The 21,138-nt window shown below is 28.5% G+C and overlaps 2 protein-coding genes across 3 annotated transcripts; one reads left to right on the plus strand and one right to left on the minus strand.

Moving 5' to 3' along the window:
• Positions 1-391: 391 nt before the first annotated feature.
• LOC124919332 (histone-lysine N-methyltransferase CLF) lies at positions 392-9,617 on the plus strand. Of its 2 annotated transcripts, none has more exons than XM_047459558.1 (17): positions 392-683; positions 1,092-1,193; positions 1,279-1,604; positions 2,243-2,404; positions 2,490-2,574; positions 2,762-2,884; positions 2,973-3,020; positions 3,357-3,428; positions 3,516-4,216; positions 5,045-5,195; positions 5,270-5,490; positions 7,541-7,672; positions 7,768-7,858; positions 8,213-8,260; positions 8,822-8,950; positions 9,036-9,113; positions 9,210-9,617. In XM_047459558.1, the coding sequence occupies exons 1-17, from the start codon at positions 630-632 to the stop codon at positions 9,399-9,401; spliced, it is 2,715 nt and encodes a 904-aa protein (XP_047315514.1). In that variant the 5' UTR covers positions 392-629; the 3' UTR covers positions 9,402-9,617. The 2 variants fall into 2 exon arrangements, with proteins under 2 accessions (XP_047315514.1, XP_047315515.1); XM_047459559.1 differs by having other exon boundaries at positions 392-671.
• A 1,057-nt stretch (positions 9,618-10,674) lies between these two features.
• LOC124922349 (F-box protein At5g67140-like) lies at positions 10,675-12,113 on the minus strand. Its single transcript, XM_047463083.1, has 5 exons — positions 11,952-12,113; positions 11,725-11,871; positions 11,522-11,657; positions 11,045-11,143; positions 10,675-10,967 (listed from the first exon to the last, which is right to left on the minus strand). The coding sequence occupies exons 1-5, from the start codon at positions 12,035-12,037 to the stop codon at positions 10,752-10,754; spliced, it is 684 nt and encodes a 227-aa protein (XP_047319039.1). The 5' UTR covers positions 12,038-12,113; the 3' UTR covers positions 10,675-10,751.
• Between the last annotated feature and the right edge of the window lie 9,025 nt (positions 12,114-21,138).

The raw sequence follows: 21,138 nt of genomic DNA on the forward strand, positions 1-21,138 counted from the left end.
ATTTTATTACCTATCACTTTTAATTTATTTTTATATTATTTTTTTAATTTACATTAATAAAAAACCATCCATATAACCTAATAGTTTATATAACTTATCATGATATAAATCTCAAGAGTATGTAATTAAAATTAGTTACATAACCTTAGAGAAATGTTAAAATTAATAATTTAAATAACATAATATTTTTAGTTTAATTTAATAAATAACATATTTTTAATAAAATATTTTAAAAATAAAATAAAATCTTTTTTATCAAAAAAATGATATTGGACTTGGTAAAAAGTTGAAATTTTAAGGAAAAAAAAAAGTCATAGTAGAAATTAATTTTTAAACTTAAGATAAGAGACATACATGTCCGAGAAAAACAAGGGTGGCTGTCATTAATGGCATCCTTAACCTTCCTTCCCTTTCAATAAACAATGTGAAATCGGAAAACAAAGAAACGCCATCGCCTCTTTTCTAGTCAATATCTAGGGTTCCAATTCTTACCCGCCAAAATCTCTCTTTTTTCTAATCCCCAACAGTGCTCTTTCTCTCTTTCTCTCTCTGTTTCTCCGCCTCTTCCATTTTGTCTTTGTATGACTCCGATCTCCATACTTTCACCTCCGATTTGTTAGTAGCTGACAATGGCGTCAGCTTCTGACAATCCATCGGATCCACCACAAAAGGTCAGTTCATGGGTATATTCAAATCTATCTCATTTCTTACCTGCATTTTCACTTTACTCCCCTTTTCTGATCTATCTTTTCTTTGCTTAATATAATACTGTTTCGATGAATATACATTGTGCTTTTGGATTTCAATGTTGCTTATTTTCATGTAACGATTAATGGGAAAGATAGAACAATTGTGTAAAACACATGAAATGGAAACTACTTCTAGTTAAAGCATTTTCTCTTCAACCTTCATTCATTAGATCAATGTTCATTTTGTTAACGTGTTGACTACTTTGTTCTAGATTCTTTTTGGGTAATTAAGAATTGCTTCTTGTTTTGGACCCAAAGATTGTATTGATTTGAAAAGAAGCTCTTCTCCTTTCTACTCACATAGAAATGAATTTGAAGTAATTAAGAATTGTTTATGTGCAGATGTTAGAAGAGCCAGAAGCAAACCCAATGTTTAAGGCTACTCCATCAGTTATTGATACCATAGAGAAAAGGGTTGCTGCTATCCGGTGTGATTACATAAAGGTTCAATCTTCTACTTATTCTCTTTTTCTTCAAAATCCTTCCTTAAAAGGGATGCTGAATATTTTTTTTTTTATATTTGGTTCAGAAAAGAGTGGAAGAGAACAGGTTAAAGTTAACCGATGTGAGCAACTGTCTTTTTAAGTTATCTATGGAAAGGAGAATCAGTAAGGTATCTGATTCTGAGAAGAGTATAGATCTACTCACGAAGAGGCAGAAGGATGCTATTGATATGCAGAAGGGTATAGATTTGACAAATGGAGATAAAGATAGCAACAATTCTCAAGAAGATGGTCAAGCCTCATCTGCTATTCTGCTAGGGTCAAGTATAGCAGTAAAAAATGCTGTGCGACCCATAAAGTTAACTGAAGTCAAGAGGTTACCTCCTTTTACTACATGGATATTCTTGGACAGGTAAGTCTCCTGTGTGTTTTGAGATATCTTGTAGTGCAATATTTTACAAATCCCAAATTTTGGTTTACAGATTTTGAGTGAAAGGTCTGAGCTGTGAACCCTAAAGTATATATTTGAGTTTTATGACAGATTATATCTCAAATGTAGAAACATACAGATGAATTGGTTGCTTCTAAATGAAGCAGTCTTTTTTTTGAAACTCCAATTCACGAGTCATGATTTTTGTGAAGAACTGAAGGGAAAAACATGAATCAAAGAACAGTGGCAACTAGGGCCAAAACCCTCCTAACCCAAGAAAACATTTCATCTCAATGAACAGTTCAAATGATTATTATTGAGTTTATTTGGAAACTATTTTACAAATGATTGTTCAATCCTGACCTCATTGGAAAATCACCAAAGTTAAAATTAAAAGTGTTTTTTTTTTTCTTTCTGTTTGATATAAGATTTTTTCTAGATCATGATCAAAATTATAATGTAATTTTTTGTTTAATTTGGTATGAATTTTCTTTTCTAGATCATTATCAGATTATTGTTTGATCTATATCACTATCTAAGCATTTCATCTCAGTCGGGGTTTTCAACAGTTTTTAGAATACTTTACATAATAAACTAGAGCATATTTGCTTGCTTTGCAGAAACCAAAGAATGCAAGAAGATCAATCTGTAGTAGGCCGGAGAAGAATTTACTATGATCAGAATGGAGGAGAAGCTCTAATTTGTAGTGACAGTGAAGAAGAGATAATCGAGGAAGAAGAAGAAAAGAAACAATTTACAGAGTATGAAGAGGGTATCCTTAGGTTGGTGCAAGTTTTCTCTTAGAATTTTAAATATATATTTTTGTTTTGTTTTTCTTTACCTGTTGCTCGTATTGCTACTTTATAGGGTGGCTGTCAGAGAAGTTGGTTTAACAGAAACTTCACTCGATGAACTAGCCAAGATGTTATCAAGGAAACCTTCTGAAGTTAAGGTTTGATTCTTACATTAGTAATCTTTTTTTTGTTGTTTAAACTCATAATGTCTCATGTTTCATATTTTTCTCTTGAGTATCATCTAATTGAAAACTGGTCATAGTGTGAGCTTTGGTCCAGCCGTTTCCCATTTTGTTTTCTGCTGGCTTTACAGAGATATGAACCACCATCCAACATCTTATACAGGAGAGGTACACAATTCTTATTAAGGGAGAAAGTGCAGTGGAGGGCTCAGAGAATCCATTGCTTGATAAGGATCTGGATGCAGCTTTGGATTCTTTTGACAACTTATTTTGTCGTCGATGTCTTGTAATTTCCTTCACATGAAATTTTGTAATCCTTTTGTAACCGTTTTTTTGATAAAAGTTGTTTTCTTAATTTTTTTGTTTGTTTGCAGGTTTATGATTGTAGATTACATGGGTGTTCTCAGGATCTTGTCTTCCCTGTGAGTCAATCATCATAATATAAAATTCTATAGAAACTGATTATTTTTTAAGCTTTTTTATTTATCTTTTGAGACATATTCTTAGGCTATGTTAGAGAACATAATCAAGTCAAGAAAGAAAGAAAAATTGCTCTAAAATTGAAGAATTATTTCATATATTTTTGTAGTTGATAAGTGTAGGTGTAGGTTTTAATGTAAATAAATATAAAGTTCCAAACTTATCTTTAATAATCCTAATCCTAATATTTATTAACTGATTCCATAATAATCTCTAGCTATATTCTAATTCATTTTTAATATCTTCTTTATTCTTGACTTGATTCTGTTCTCTAATAGGCTGAGAAGCAACTTCCATGGAACTGTCCTGCAGATGAAAATATACAATGTGGTCTTCAGTGCTATAAGTTGGTATGAGTTTAATATATCACTTCATTGTAATATCTTCCTCCAAAAATGTTTAGAAATATTAATGTGTTTGAATTTGACTCTTTCAAGGCCTTGAAAGCGGAAAATAATAATAATGCCAAGGCAATCTCTCCGGTTTGTACTGACGACCAAAAGAAGCTCACTCCTTCCCCTGAACCTGTGCCTCCGACTTCCAAGAGAAAGTCCATAGTTCCATTGCCACGAAGGAGGTCCAAATCAAGTCAAAGTGAAACTGCTTCGTCAAATTGTAGGAACATGTCGGAGAGCAGTGATTCTGAAATTAAACAAGGACAAAATTTAGGGTCTTCCCCAAATTCATCGTCCAAACCTGTCGGAAAAGGTGGGGTTCAGAAAAGGAATAGCAAGCGAGTTGCTGAACGTGTTTCTTCGATAAGCAGTCAAAAGAAACGGAAGAAATCTGAATCCGAGGCAATTATTAATGTCAGTTGTGGTATGAGGGATATGAAACTCAGATCGAAATCTTGCAAAGAAAACGGGGAGGCTAGTTCTTCAGTGCACAAGCAAAAACCTCCTAGTGGTGGTAGACGAGGCAGGAAGAAGAAGGAATCTGTTAATGCTGAAGATAAGAAGGCCGTGCAGCCAAATGATGACGAACTTGGCGATCAGCTCATGAACGACAACGAAAAGTTAGCCAGAGAAGAGTTTGTGGGTGAAAACATATTCAGACATGAAAAAGTTGATATTAGATCATGGAAGCCTTTTGAGATATCTCTATTTGAAAAAGGCATGGAAATTTTTGGGAAGAACAGGTTTGTTTCATGCACTAATTTACTGTTCAAAAGCGTACTTTATATTGTTTTAAGAGTAAACCCATAAATAAGCCCTTCAAGTCTGTCAACTCACCAGCTAGCTCTAGTGGATAAAGTCTAGGGAATAAACCTTAGTCTAAAAATAGTGATATCAACTATGAAATCGTTTTGTATGAACCATAAACAACATTTTTTCTTTGTCATGTAAACATCTATTTAACATTTTAATAAAAAAAATAACGAAACCCCATTTCCCTTGATTGATGTTGACCCTACAAAAAGTAAAAAGGTCTAGTAAGCAAAAATGGTCATCCGAGGCTCAAAGTTTGAACAAAAAAAATCTCGTTTAATATTGTTGCTTTAAAGTGGTTCATATCAAAATAGATTCACAATTGAAGGGTTAATTCATATCAATATTGTTGCTTTTGTGTGGATTTCATATTCATAATTTACTAATAATTTCCTGGCTTATTTGTGTGTTTACTCCTTGTTTTGATATGATAGATATAGAGAATTTGAATTCATTGTTCATAAAATTTGTAATATATCCTTAATGTAGTAAAGTTTGAGTTGTTGGTAGCATTAATCTGAAACCCATTATTACATGGTTATGAAGTTTTCTCTTTCTATTGTGTACAACTTGGCCCTCTTTCTCTCTTTATTTTTTCTTTCCTTTTCATTTAGTGATATTTTTGTCCTTCGGGGATAATTGTGATTCATAAGCTGTCAATTTAAAAGTCTTATCTTGGTTTTGTTGTCTTTGTGCCCCTACATTGTTGGACAGACAAATGGAGTATTCCTAATCTTTCATTTTATTTGTTACTGCAGCTGTTTAATTGCTAGGAATCTTATGAATGGATTGAAGACTTGTCGGGAGGTATTTTTGTATATGAATTGTTTCGTAAACAACTTATCTTCGAGATTAGGTGACGGGTCATTACTTGATGGCTGTTCAAGGGGTGATGGCATTGAAACAACGGTTGGTATCAAGTTTAATGTAGTTTATCCCATTGTTTGTCTTGATTTTACTTAGGGTTTACGTTTGTTTATTAGGGAAACGGAGTTAGAAGAAGGTCTAGATTTCTACGTAGGAGAGGTAGGGTTCGCCGTTTGAAATATACTTGGAAGTCCACTGGTTATCACTCTATTAGAAAACGAATTTCCGAAAGGAAAGATCAGCCTTGCCGGCAGTTCAATCCTTGTGGTTGTAAGTCTGCGTGTGGAAAGCAATGTCCATGCCTTCTCAATGGTACATGCTGCGAGAAATATTGCGGGTGAGTTTTGTCTTATAGAGCTTCTGATAGTGAAATTATGATAATATTATTGAATGATAAGAGTGTGATTTTTTGAGTCATGTGTGGTATATGAAGTATATCGAGTATAATAAAGTAAAATAACTACAAGAAGCAATACTTAAATAGAGTAACTTGCTGAGTTGTAAGGTGCACTAATTCCAAAAAAGAGTTATACTCATTTTTTGAGTAATAGATATTGAGAATAGGGATGACAATTAAAAATTGGCCCCTGATGGTATCCGAACCGATTGGAGCGGATTTTTCCCGCTTTGACCGGGGATTGGGGCTGATCTGGGAAAACCCAAAAGACGTTGTCAGTAGATTGGGGCGGGATGGTAATTTTTGTCCATCCGCCCCTGAATACATAAAATTATAATAATTTCATTGTATATGTATATATATATTTTATATTATTATATAAATAGATATATTTATATTACAACTGCCAAGATAAAAATAATGTGAAAATCTGAATAACCTAAACTAATCAAATGACTAGCCTAAGTAAGTGTCTGGAAGTGTTATTATTAAAAAAAATATCATGATTTTTCTACCAATAGATCAAAACTAGTTTTTAACTGAAAAAAATGTAGACAAATAGTTCATCTCTTCTTCCGGGGCGGATGATATATAATAAAAATATATAATAGAAATACCTGTTGGGGATCGAGACGGGATACCACCTCTCGACCCCGAACCATTGTCATCCTTAATTGAGAGTGCCTAACTTTGCCCAAGATAAAAAACTGAATTAATCAAATAAGAACATCTATAATTTAATTTAAGTATGATTTAAAAAATACACGTCTTATGTATTAGTTATATTAGTTAATAAACTCAATATTAATTAAGAGAGTGAAAGTATATTGAGGACAATAAAAGTAAAGTAATGATAACAAACAATAGATTGAGTTGAGTTTAAATAGAGTAATGTGTTGAGTCGAGTAATGTGCACAAATTCCAAGAAAGATAGATAATTCTACAATTAACAAGCTCAAGCTTTTTGCAATTCTTCTATCAAGTTCCTTAAAAGGACAAATATACCCGTTTGTTAAAGAAAATTATCAATTATCTTTAGGCAACTATGATAAAGATAATTCCAAGTTATATTCAGTAAAATATATTCAGCATGAATCAAAGAATGACTTTCAGCAAATCATAATGAAATTAGACGTTCCTTCTATTTAGCTTTTATTTCATGCAACATTACCCATCTATTTTCTTTTTGTTATTAAGAGGAAAAACACTTAACAATCCACCCTAGCCACAAACACCTAAACCACATGAGCCTATTTGGAAACTGATAGTTTTTCACCATCATAATCACTTTAGAAAATTGCCAGTAAAAAGTGTGATGTATATTTTTAATTTGATATGAACAGGGTGATTGTAATAGATGAAATTTCATTTGGTATAAATAATTTGTCTTAACTTTTTATAATAGCAAGAGGGTAAATAGGACACTTGTCACACATCACATTTTCTTTTACGAAATCCATATTGTGGGTGTGGTGGGTGGATCTCGAAAGATAGGAAAGATCAATGAATGGGGCAATATTTGTGCCAAATTTCTGGATTGTGGTACAGAAATTTTGTTGGATCCAAATTTGAACAAAAAATGTAGTTTTTGCAGTTTTTCTGGATAGTGTTTTAAACATAGCAATGTTATTGGATTCTAAAGACCTGGGCGTTGGTATTTGTGTTGATCTAAATCTTGACTCTTTTGCATCATAAATTGGAGTGGATTCTTCTTTTTCTTCGTTGTTCTTTTTGAGTTCTAATTTTTTCTCCTTTTGATGGCTGATTGGAATGTAAGTTATGATCACTCATGTCTTCTTTATAGGTTTTCACCATCTTTTTGTGCACTTCACAACAAATTCTGGATTAATGAAATGTGTTTCATCCTTTAAAGAAAAACAATGTTATTGAGCCTTTTGACAAAATCCAATGGGTTTTTGAGCTTTGTCAAATTAGAAAACCTATTTATCACAGTATGTAGTTTGCCTTACAAGAAAAATATATATTGCAGGTGCCCAAAGATGTGCAAGAATCGATTTAGAGGTTGTCATTGTGCTAAAAGCCAATGCAGAAGCCGTCAGTGCCCATGTTTTGCTGCAGACAGGGAGTGTGATCCAGATGTTTGCAGGAATTGCTGGGTCAGGTGAATATATGCTTCTTCGAGAACCATTTATCTACACTGAATTCTTTATCGACGATTCTTTTCAATTGTTATTAATACCAAACTATAATTTGCAGTTGTGGTGATGGCACACTGGGAGTTCCTTCCCAACGAGGCGACAACTATGAATGCAGGAATATGAAGCTACTTTTGAAGCAGCAACAAAGGGTATTATTTGTTTGTCAATTCTTCTCAAAATTGATTTTTCTAGATTTAGTTTTATCAATTGAAACAAGTTATTCCCTTCTTGATGTTTAGCTTTGGAATCCTGTAGCTCATTTTTCTTCTTTGCCAAAACATAAAAAAATCTATTAGTTGTTTTTTTTTTTCTGTATCATGATCTAAAAATTCAATCATACTTTTCATACCAAAATCACTTTTTTCAATGATAAATTTGACAAAATAATAATTTCTAAACGGGTTCAATTTGTTTTGTTGGTTATATAGCCATCTTCCATAATTTTTTGCTTACAGACTGATTTCTTTGACATTAAGCTTTGGTAATGTCGATTCATCCTTCAGGTTTTGCTCGGACCGTCTGATATATCTGGATGGGGTGCCTTTTTGAAGGTACACATTTAACAAGTTACATTGTAAGCATAAAGTATGTCTGCAAAATGTTTTGAAAAACACTCATTTTGTTTCTTGAATTTGCATAGAACAACTCATTTTGCTTCCTCAACATGTTTTAGGATTGTTAAAAATGGCTCTAGTTACTTCAGTTTCCATATTTTGGTTAATCCAGTTAAGTTATTGCTATGAATATTGTAGAGAGAATAATATATCAGCCAAGTATAGAGAGCTTGTTTGGTCTATAGGATTATTTGAAGAAATGGGGTTATGATTTAGAAATTTTGTTTGATGAAAACGTAGTTTTTGTATGATGGAAATGAGATTAATTGGTTTAATCCATATAACCCCATCAAACAAGCTTTAAAGAAGCTTCAACAGTTGTGTATAAATGATTTAAAAAATTTAACTAGTTAACCAATAAGTGACAATGGAAAGTAATTTGAGCAAATTTTTAAAAGTTCAGTTTAATGCAACATTGATAAACAAGGCCCCCTCTTTTTTTTTGGGTTTGGTTTGGTTTGGTTTGGGCTAATGATGTAATTGTTTGTGAATAATCAGAATAGTGTAGGTAAACACGAATATCTTGGTGAGTATACCGGAGAACTAATCTCACATCGTGAAGCTGATAAGCGTGGAAAAATCTATGATCGCGAAAATTCTTCATTTCTGTTCAATCTGAATGACCAGGTACTACATTTGCACCATTGTTTTTTAGTTCTCTTGATTATTTTTTTATTCATTAAAACCTTATAATATTGGTTTTTCTATATAGTTTGTTCTTGATGCATACCGCAAAGGTGACAAATTGAAATTCGCCAATCATTCCCCAGATCCTAATTGCTATGCAAAGGTATATATTTACGGTTTTGCCCCTTATTTTATCCCAATCAAAGATGAAGACTTGTCTCTTGACCATTTTGTTTTTGTTTTCCCACAAATATTGTAGGTTATTATGGTTGCTGGGGATCATAGGGTTGGAATATTTGCCAAGGAAAGGATTAGTGCTGGGGAGGAACTGTTTTACGATTATCGATATGAAGTGGATAGGGCACCTGCATGGGCCAGAAAGCCCGATGCACCCGGGGCCAAGAAAGAGGATGGGGCTCCGTCTAGTGGTCGGGCAAAGAAGCTTGCGTAAAAGATGAAACTATAAAATTCTTTTGTTTTTCATTCTTTTCTGTTGGATAATATAAATCTTCTATTTCATCACCTGCCTTTTGGATTTTTACTATGGCAGATTTGTTGCTGGGGATTGATTTGTCATCTCCATTGTTACTCATCAAAAAAAAAGATTTATTACATTCACTTCACAGGGATTTTAATGAACTATTTTATGAAGCTGAACTTTTTGTTTATTATTAATTACCTTGTTAAGTTTAAAAATTTTGGTTTATTTGTTTGATAGTAGGTAGAGTTGTTAAAAAAAATGATCATGTTATTTTGGTATGCATTTTTTATTTGGCTTATGATCCAAACTTTGACAAAATAATTTTTAGTGATTTAAAAAGTAATTTGGAATATAAATGGACAGATTTCTATACTAAATGAAGGAAATAAATTATATTATAGTAATGTAATTATAACTAAAAATTAAATGTGATTTTTTTAGATTTTATACTTTTAACTTGTAATTTATCTCAATAATATTTATAAATTATTTTTTTACATTTATTAAAAATATGTGTTAATCGAGTTAAAAATGGGTCAAAATGAATTTAAAAAAATATATTAAATCATGAAATATTCATGAATAACTTTAAAATTATATTTGTATTAATAAAGGATCAATATTCACGTGACAATCTATATATATATAATGATGCTTAATTTTTAAAGTGTCCGGATTGCCGGGTCGAGAGTTGTGGTTAATTTGGATACTTGGGTCGGATTGTGGGTTGACCCGTTTTTAAATTTAAAACGGTTAAAAATAAAATAAAAAATGATAGAGGTATGTTTCGAACTTGCAACCTAACAAAACAAGTACAACTCTTTAACCAACTAGGTTACAAAGACTTTATATTTAAAATTCAACACCAAATTTGATAAACGCGGGACGTTTTAATATTAATATAAGTTCAACTTTTTAACTAACTAATATATATATATATATATAATGATGCTTAATTTTTAAAATGTCAGGATTGCCGGGTCGAGAGCTGTGGTTAATTTGGATACTTGGGTCGGATTGTGGGTTGACCCACCCATAAACTTAAAACGGTTAAAAATAAAATTAAAAATATTATCCATAATTTTTTTTCACGGTTTTTTATATTATTAATCGTGCAAATGCACGGGCTAAATGCTAGTTTTATTAATATATAAACATCATCACTCTTTACATTTAAACAATATACAGTCCAACATTCAATGAATGAATGGACACATAATCACCCTATACAAACCAACTTTACAATTTCATGGTTGTATTAAATAAATTTGATTAAATCAACTTATTTGAAGTACAAGTAATTTTTATTTTTTTACCAAATCAGAGGACCACGGGCCAAACAGATGGAATATTAGGCGGCAAGAACAACCCTTTCCGTTTAATTTGAAGGGCAGGACTAATTGCAAGCAAACCAACAAACCCTTCCAAAGGAATCCTTGTACCCCAAACGTCAATTGTCTCGAGCTTACGACATTTACGAACGATAGTAAGAAGTCCATTCTCACTCACATGGCGACAACTCCACAATCCGATGAACTTAAAGAGAAAAATAAGTTTTGAGATTGCAATGAAATGAAAGGTAAATGGATGGTTTTTAAGAGATTTGGGATTACCTTCAAATGTGGGCAGTTATTTGCTATGACAAGAAGAGATTCATCGGTTATAAATGTACCGCCAACATTAAGGCGTTGCAAGGAAGTAGCTTTCGAGATCTTTCAATAGTAAGCAAAACAACAAAATGTAAATCACATTAGTAAATAGTGTTTAGAATATACCCAAATTGAAATACTTATGTTTTATCCACCAAAAGAATCTTCACCAATTCTAACTTGATTTGATGGTTAAGTTGCAACAACACTTATTAGTATAAACAACTCAAACATTAAAAAAGAAATTTCATCAAAAACACAATATATATATTTATTTAATTAAGTGAAGTGGGGAATATTTAATTTCTAAAGTAAAGAAAAAGAACCATTATGTAATTACCAAATGGTGAATGTTTTTTTTTTTTCTATTTAACTTGTTTTGGTTGTACGTATTATTATTATAGACTTATTAAAAAGAAAAGAAAAGAAAAGATATAGTACCAGTTGAATAACACCTTGATCAGTGATTCCTGTCATACCCCAAAGGGAAATAGAAATGAGGTTAGCCACACATTTTGCTGAAGATATCATCTTTAGACCATTATCACTTATTTGGCAACCCCAACGACTTCTTGAGCTATAATCAAAATAAATTATTTTAAAATTAAATAAAATTGAATTAACTAAATAAATAAATTACATACATGTCTAGGTCCCTTAGATTGTATGCCCGGAGAAGGAGGCGGGCAGTAGAATCGTCGTCCATTTTACAACAAGAAAAACTCAAAGCCTCTCTACTCGCCAGCGATTGCTCCACCGCCCGCTTCCATCTCCGGCAGACGGCGCTGGCCCTGCATATTTAATTAAATTGGTCAAAACCCATGTATATATATATATATATATATTATATAAAGGTTAATTAATTAATTACTGAGCCAAATCTTTGAAACTTGTTAGAAGAAAGAAGATATGGGCAAGGATGTCCACGGGAAGAAGACACTCAATCTCCGCCTTCATCGTATCTGCAAAATAGTACTGATCAAACCCAGAAAGAGATTCGATTGGATTCGAGATTTGGGGAGAGAGAAATTGAGAATATGGAATCCGAAATGAATTTGGAGGAAGAAAAAGAAGAAAGGGACCCATTCTTTCTTATGTCGCTTTCTTGACAGACAGGCGGGACACGGAAGAACAAAGATGTACGTTTATTGTTTCTGAGAGAGAAACTTAAAAACAAAAAAATCTATTATTACTTTGAAACTATTTCATTTTAAAAAAAATAAAATCGATTTTTCATCATTCCATTCGACATCTCATCTATCAAATTAATTAATTAATTAACCAAAATATAAAATACTATTTATTTTAAATTATTAAATTTTATTTTATTCATATATATATATATACTCTTTTAAGTTTTTTATTAAAAAAACATCTCTATTTCTTAAAATTATTACCAATTATCATTTTTTTCTCATCTAAATTATTTAAATAACCTCTATCTAAATTAGATATATGAAGTTGTATTAATCGTCTAGTTTATAAAATATAATCAATTAAAAATTTATTTAGACATATATTCGGTTCAAAATTAGGTACATTTACTTTTTTAACTATTAAAAAGTTATTATTGGTTTTATTTCTTTCTTTTAGTCTAGTCTCTCTCCTTTTTTTTTCTTTTTTTATTAATTATTTAAGTTTAATTCATTATTATTATTTTCTTTTAAAATGGTTATACAAAATAATATAAATGAGAGACGTTATTTAAACTCAACGACAAAAAAACAATACAAAATTGAAAGAAAAATATTAAAAAAAAAAAAACACAACAAAAAATAGTTCACCAATGATTAAAAAAAAAACAAATTTTAACGAACACAAATATCTTTGAAAGATTAACAAGGTCCACAACTGCTTCAACTGGTTTACTCAATAAAATCTCTCTAGTTGTCATAATAATAAAATTATTAATTAAATGCATTATTCGATAACGATCACTGAACGTTCTATTGTCTCTTTCAAGACAAATAGTCTACCAAAAAATAAACGGATAGAGCTCCAACGGTTTAATTCACTATTTATTAAACTTTATTTATAATAAATTTTTATTTTTTATTTAGAGAAACTATATATAGAGAGAATTTGAAATAGAAAATATGACAAAGAAGCTCATCTAACTGAAAAAAATAATTTTTTTTTATCACTTCGTTACACTTTTTCTGTAAAGAATGAGTGAGAGATTTTAATTATTATAAGAAATATTATAAAAACTGACACATAAATTATTATTCCAGAAAAGATTAATCTTGTGCAATTCCAGATAAATTTAAATTCATTTATATTAGGTTGGTTTATAAATTATAACTACCTCATATATGAAGTGGTTTAGATGTATAATTGTTTTTTTAATATTTAACTTTATACATTAAAAATGTTAAGTAAATTCACAAATTAAATATTTTTTATTAACTTTAAAATAAATAATTAAATGAAATAAAATAAAAATATAAATATAACAAATTTTCTTATAAAATAAATATATCAAAATCAAGTATATAAATATATATATATATCTATCTATTTGAGGTTAAGACGGTTGATTTGCTCTCTTTAATCATAACATCTAACATTGAGATCACGAAGCTAATTAAATCAATATTTTCTTTACAAGAGTTGAATATTATTTAATTATTATTTTGATTTCTATCAAATTATTGAAGGACAATTATATAAATTATTTTATGGAATAAGTTTTTTTATTAATACTTATAAATTATTAAAAATTTATATTATTATAAAAATAATAATTTAAAACTCTTATAAAATATAAAAATAAATAATTATATATATAAGTGATTTATATAACTAATTATTTAATAAGGGTTCGAATCTGAACAACATGAGATTGAGTTGAAACGAAAGACACAAATACTTTCCAAAGTCAATTACTGACTCTGACCAGACTAAAAAACAACCATAACAGAACAATTCGTTGGCTTCTCAACTGTAATCATATTTTGAATAAAAATATAATAACAAGTCATTATTAATCACTACCAAAAAAAGATTATATATATTAAGATTACATTCCCAATAGGTCCAAGAAAGAAAATAGCAGGCAAGACTGCTAAAAATTATGTATTCTCTTTAAAAAAAATGTTCTCTACTAATTAATAATGATTCTATAAGATATCCAACTATCACAATTAATAACAATAACAAGTTAATCAAAACTTAACAACAATGCATTACGTAAATAAATGACAAAAAAAAAATACCCAACAACAAAAAGAAACCAAACTAGTTGGCTTCCGTCAAGATCAACCTTATTAGTGATCCTTTCCAACTTTCTAACTATCCGGAACTTGAAAGTATAATAGAGGAAATAATAGATGTTTCCTCGTACAATAATATTCACAACAAAAAATATCATTAAAAAAACATGGGGGCGAAGGGTGCCCAATCCCTCCAATTCTCCTTTTCTAAGCATTTTATTTCACGAAACGACTCCCTAGATAGCCGCTCCATCGGCATTGAGGAATTTATCAAAAATAATTAAGATCGGGACCTAACCCAATCCTAACCAGTCAACCCAAAGATATTGTTAAAGCATAGTTTTGTCACGTTTTTTATTATCACTAGTGAAAGAATTACTTAAAACTAAAAAATGAATGAAAGCTACTAGAAAATCTCAAGATCGGTAAACAGGGGCAGATCTATGAAGACCCACCCAAATAAGAAAAAAAATTATTATATTATTTTTTTAACGATACAAATATGACATTATCAATAATTTTTTAATTTTTTTAATTTATTACACTATTTCTTATCTAATTTAAAAAAGGACCAAACTTATTTTTATCCATTCTTGTAGAAGCTTAACCTAGTCAAGCTAAGGGTGCATGCTATGTAAAGGGAAATTCATTTTTTTACTGCGGTTCTGTGAGAAGAGCCCCGATCACAATACTTGCAAATCTTGATTCTCTTATCAATCACAAAATGAAGAGAATGATTAGATAGGATCATCCATTGGTGAAACAATCACAAAACTATATACAACTTGTTAATCAACCCTCCTATTTCACAAGATCAATCAATATTTTATTGTAGTAAAGGTAAGTATTCTTGTTGGCAATTCACGTCCATTACATATTTTTTCACTTATTCTAATATTTTAGGGTAACGTACTTAAAAGAATAAATAGTTTAAGAGATAAAAAATATTAAGTTTTATTCTCACTCAAAACTCAGATTTTAATTTGTGAGGTTTAATGCTAGCAACTCCAAATAATAAATCTCATTAAGAAAATAAATCTTCTCCTATGTTTTAGTAAAAAATTAATAAAGAAAATTCTAATATTGTGAGAATCAATAATTAGCATATGTGTTTGGGCTAAATGATTGGTTTTGTGAATGCACAAATCTTTTATTCTCTTCAAATTAAAATAACAAAAAAATTAACTTACATTATCGTTAAAATCTCAAGTTAATCGTTCAAATTTTACGATTCAGGGAAGGTTAACGAGTCGATTTTAAATAAATTCTTGCGATTTTAAATTTACGGTAATAAGATTTTACAATTTTACAAGCTTATAAATAATTTCGATTTTACAATTTATACTATTTTAGTTTAAAAACAAATTTATATTTATAAATTAAAAAAAAGTTATTATTTATTCAAATAAATAAAATTAATTTTATAAATATATTTTATATAATGTTATTTAGTTATTATTATTTTTAATTAATTTTATATTTAATTATATAAAATTTTAAAATTGACTAGATATAAACAATTAAATATATATATATATATATAATTAATATTTTTTTAAAATTAAACACTTGCGATTTTAAATAAACTCTAGCTAGCCAATTATTTTAGGGGTGTAAACGAGCCGAGCCGAGTTCGAATTAACCTTGCCTCGAGTTCGACTCGACTCGTTTTTTATTGGCTTGGCTTGAGCTCGAGCTCGATCGAGCTTTTAATAATAAACTCGAACTCGACTCGATCATATAATCATAGGCTCGAGTTCGGCTCGAAAGACACGAATTTAAATATATTTAAATATTAATTTCTTATATTAAAAAAAATAACTGAACCAAATTTAGGGTTTTACCGGAGCGAGATTTAAGGCTTCAAAACGAGATATAAGTTTGTTGAAGAAGTATCAATGGGCAGTCTCTTGAGTCTTCTTGCAAAATGGTTGTGAAAGCCGTGTATTTTAATTGAGATAAACTTGAAACTTATTAGACTCCATTAGGTTTATTTTTAAAAATAAAATACTTTATAGTGAAATAAAAATAAATTTATTATATCTTATAAAATATAATATATTGAGATTGCATATATTAAATAATATTATAATATAATTATATTTTTTTATTTAATTTTTAAAAACTATGTTTTTTGTAATTAAATTAATATTAAATCTATTTATTTCTTTATAAGTATTATATAATATATATATATATATTTTTTAATTTATAAATATTATTTTAGTATATCTTGATATACCAAAATATTGAAAATTTCATACATTTTACGTACCAATAATTTTGATATCGATATCATAAACAATAAGTCTATAAATAGTCTTATGGGTGTTTCAAATTTTAATTAAAAAGTAAAATATAATAAAAATAAATTATATTATTAGGCTCGAAAAAACTCGACGAGCCATCAAGCGAGTCTTACCTAAGCTCGAATTCGGCTCGAATCTTAAACGAGTTGTCTCGAGCTCGGCTCGAATTCGATTTTGACCGAACTCGAATCGAGCTTTGACCTAGCGGCTCACGAGCGGCTCGACTCATTTACACTCCTAAATTATTTTGCGTAAACTCTCGAATTTGATAACTTTATTTATATAAGAGAGCAATTTTATGGGTACACCAACCTTATGAATTATAGGGAAGTCCATTCACAAAATAAATATAAAATTTATATGTTTAACAATTCAAAATAAAATCACACAATTCATATTAAAAAATATCATCATCAAGAAAAACAAAACTTATAAGGGTTAATAAAAAATGTTGCAACTTAACAAAAATAAAAGTTATATATATATATATATAATATTATTTGTTTTATTGGATAGTTCCAAATTTTAAGTAAGGTTAACCAGCAAATTAACAACATTATTACACTCACATAAACATTCACACCAAATTTTAAGTACGGGTCAACCATCAAATTAACAACATTATTATACTCACATAAATACTCACACAAAGGTCGGATTTTTATAATTAAATGCTATTATATATATAATAAATGAACGGAATTAAAACATTAAAAATATAACTAAAGTTATCCAAATTTAATTCACTCAAAAACTTTAATTAAATATTTTTTGGCTATCATAAAATAAATAAATTTGTAAAACAAGATATTTTAAGATACTCTTAACTTATTCCTCCTTATACATTTAGTTTACTATATAAACTATAAACTAACAAATAAAGCAATACATAAAACATAAACATGCATTAAATAAAAACATATGATAAATTATCTCTAATAATCAGAAAATACCTAGAAAATAGAAGAAAACACTCAGATAAATATTCAAAATAACTTAGAAAAGACTAATAAAATGGAAAATATTTATAATGTAAAATGCATAAAATAAAAACTTGATCAATTACCTCTAAGTCTCTAACACTGAAAAAGTAGACGATCTATTCTTCTTGAAGCGACGGTTTCATTTTGAAAATTCATTTAGGTATTTATTTAGAATTAAAAAACATTTAAATAACCAAACATTATTAAACTCAATCACAGATTATTCTACAATCAAATGGAACGGCCAGAAGAAGAAGACTAGGCCTCCCATTGGACTTGGGCCTGGACTGGACTGGACCTTTAAGCCGCGGGCTTGATGGGATTCAGCTCGGCTTGGCTAAGCTGAAGTTGGCTTGGACCGTTTTAAAACTTTTTTCTTTATCTATCAAGCCTACTTATTGGTTTATTTAAAATGATACGAAATTTAATTAATTTGAAATATGATTCAAATTATTTTTCATTTTAATTTCGTTCAATTAGTTAATCAATTTTTTTTTTTAAAAATGATTGTACTCGATTAAAAAATTATAATTAGAAGGGATAGAAAAAATAAGGAAATTATTAGGGTTGAAAAAAATTACCGATAATATAGGTATATCAAAAATACCGTATCGCAATATATCAATTTTTAAGGTATACCGAAAAAAAAGATAAGGTATGGTACCGATATCAAAATTATTGTTATAGTAAAGATATGAGATTTTTAAAATTTTGGTATATCAAGATATACTGAAATACCGTAATAGTATTTATAAATTAAAATATATATTATATATAATATATATAATAATTATAAGCAAATAATTAAATAAATTTAATATTAATTTAATTATAGAAATATAAATTTTGAATAATATCAAAATATAATTATACTGAAATATTATTAAACATATGTCATCTCTATTCTAACGACGAGAATGAAAAAAGATCAAACCAAACTTTCAGTCTCTTTGAGGAGTGGAAAGGAGGTGAAATTTGGTATCCAATCATTTCACTCTATCCTCTCCATTTACAAATATAATTAAAGACCGTTTTGAATTTCACTCTATCCCCTCCATTTTAGTCTAATTTGAAGACTATACTTATGTTTTTTTTCTTAATAAGTCAATTTTTTTTTAACAAACTTTAATTTTTAACATTGGTTAGTTTTTATAAATATTAGATTTTAAAAAGAATATTTTAATTTATAAAATATTTTTTTAGTTTTGTGTAACATTTATAAAATAGTAACTATATTAAATTGATTTTTTTAAATTAATATATTTTTTAGATATCAAAGGTATAATACCGATAACGTACCGAAATTAAGATATACTGAAATCAAGGTAAGGTAAAAGCATGAAATTTTTGTATACCGAAATTAAGGTAAATTAAATGTATGAATTTTTTGTATACCGAAATTTTCGATAAGGTATAACGTATGCAGGGACGGATCCCAAAATAATAAAACGGGATCGACACAACACGATTTGGTCGAAACTCTAGTCGGAATAACACGAAACACGAGTTAATACATTACGAATAAACTCGTGGACACGAATTAACATGACATGAAAGAGTCCGTAGATCATAATATTTTTAGTGGGTTAAGACACGATACGACACACATAAGATTAAAACACGATACAAATATGTGTTTTTAACGAATTCAATATTATAATTGTGATTAACCATTTGTTTTCCAATAATCAATCTATTATAAAAATGTATGAGAATATAAGTGATTAAGTCAAAAAATCAATAAAAAAATGGATTCCAAAGAAAGAAAAAACTCCTCAACCATCCATAATTTTGGGGCCACAAGTACTTCGATTCCCCAAAGGAATTTGGGCTTATTTTTTCCTCTTCTGGAAAAATATTCACAGTTTTGTCCAATCAACGTAAGCCTGGGTCTTGCATTTTTTTTAGAAATTTTATACATTTTAAAAAAATATAATTGATAAAAAAAATATGTTATTTGAGATATTAATTGATAAATTAAATGATTAATTAATGATTACAAGAATAGGAATAGGATACAAAAAAAACATTGAAAAAAAATCCAAGCTCTTAGTTATCAACCCTAATATTTTGTTTTTGTTAAGGAAAATTCCTTAAAGAAATTAGCATAATAATTTCTAGTTTAGGAGGCACAAACCTATTTTATCATGTGAGTTTTTTCTTTACCTTCTTTCTATTTTTCTTTTTGGAATTGATGCTCTTTTTTTAGTTTTTATTTTTGTAATCAATTATTATATATATCAAACAAATATATTTTTGAATCACTTTTACTTTTTTATCATCTATCTTCGGAAAAAAAAAGTTAATGAAATTGGTTTCATCTTTTAAAAATAAAAATATATATTGTGACTAATTTAATCTGAATGAAAATCAAAGACTTTTAAGTTCAATTGTAGCTCTCTCACATATATTCATCAAAGAATTCAAACATTTATACTGAAATTTAAAATAATTTGTAGTTAATATGGTCCTTGTATAAATGCAAATACAAATGTTTGCATTTTTTTCTTCAAATGTGGCCTTATATATAAGTTAGTGTTAATTATTGAACATAGATTAAAAATCAAAATATTACATATTAAACTCCATATATTGTTTATAAAAATAAACTAGAGCCTTAAAAAATGATTATCGAATATGGTTGACCAAAAGTGGTGAAACTCCTAACAGACTTCAATTCTAGAATATTTAGAAAAAATAATAATTGGTTAGTATATAAGAATTATTTTTGATAAAACGACTTAAAATGTATTAATATATAATAAATTTAAATGATGTGATAAATTAAAGGGAGAATAATATGATGTTTAATATGTTATTAAAAGAACTTCACTCGAATAAGTCCTAAAATTAAATAGCTCAATTATAATAATAAAAAAAGAGTATATTTATGTATATATTTTATTAGAATATTATATTTAAGAATGACACGCCTCAATTAATATCGAGTGAGTTAACAAATACAATTAATTTTCTTGTTTTAACAAATAAATATTTATTGTATATATTACCTAACAATTATTTAATTATTTTTTTCTCTTTAAATTTAACATTTTGATCTATAATAAATGTTTATAGTTTCTACTTATCAAGATCTCGATTTTGACCGACTTAGACGAAGAATGTCAATGAGAAGATTGTTTATATGAAAATCGTACAATTGGTGGAGAATGTTAATGAAAACATTATTTTTCTTGAAAATCATACAATTACTTTTGAGGAAATAGATACATCAGTTATTTTTATGTGATTTGAAGCAAAAAAATAATAATTATGTTATTTAGATATTAATCCACCTCTATAACATATTAAAAAATTCAAATGTCTTAATAATAATTGTATTATTTAGATATTAATTCACCTCTATAACATATTAGCAAATTCAAATACGACACTGAAACAACTTCAAGAAAGAAAATATTGTTTAGATCATTCAATATTGCAATACTAGTTTCATTGCAAGTATTATTTGTTTCATTCAACGAAGAAACTCGTCTCAATACATAGAAAAAATGAGATCGATAAACACCCATAAAGAAAAAGAAAGCCAA

Source organism: Impatiens glandulifera, chromosome 1 (assembly GCF_907164915.1).
Source record: "Impatiens glandulifera chromosome 1, dImpGla2.1, whole genome shotgun sequence".
Taxonomy (NCBI): Eukaryota; Viridiplantae; Streptophyta; class Magnoliopsida; order Ericales; family Balsaminaceae; genus Impatiens; species Impatiens glandulifera.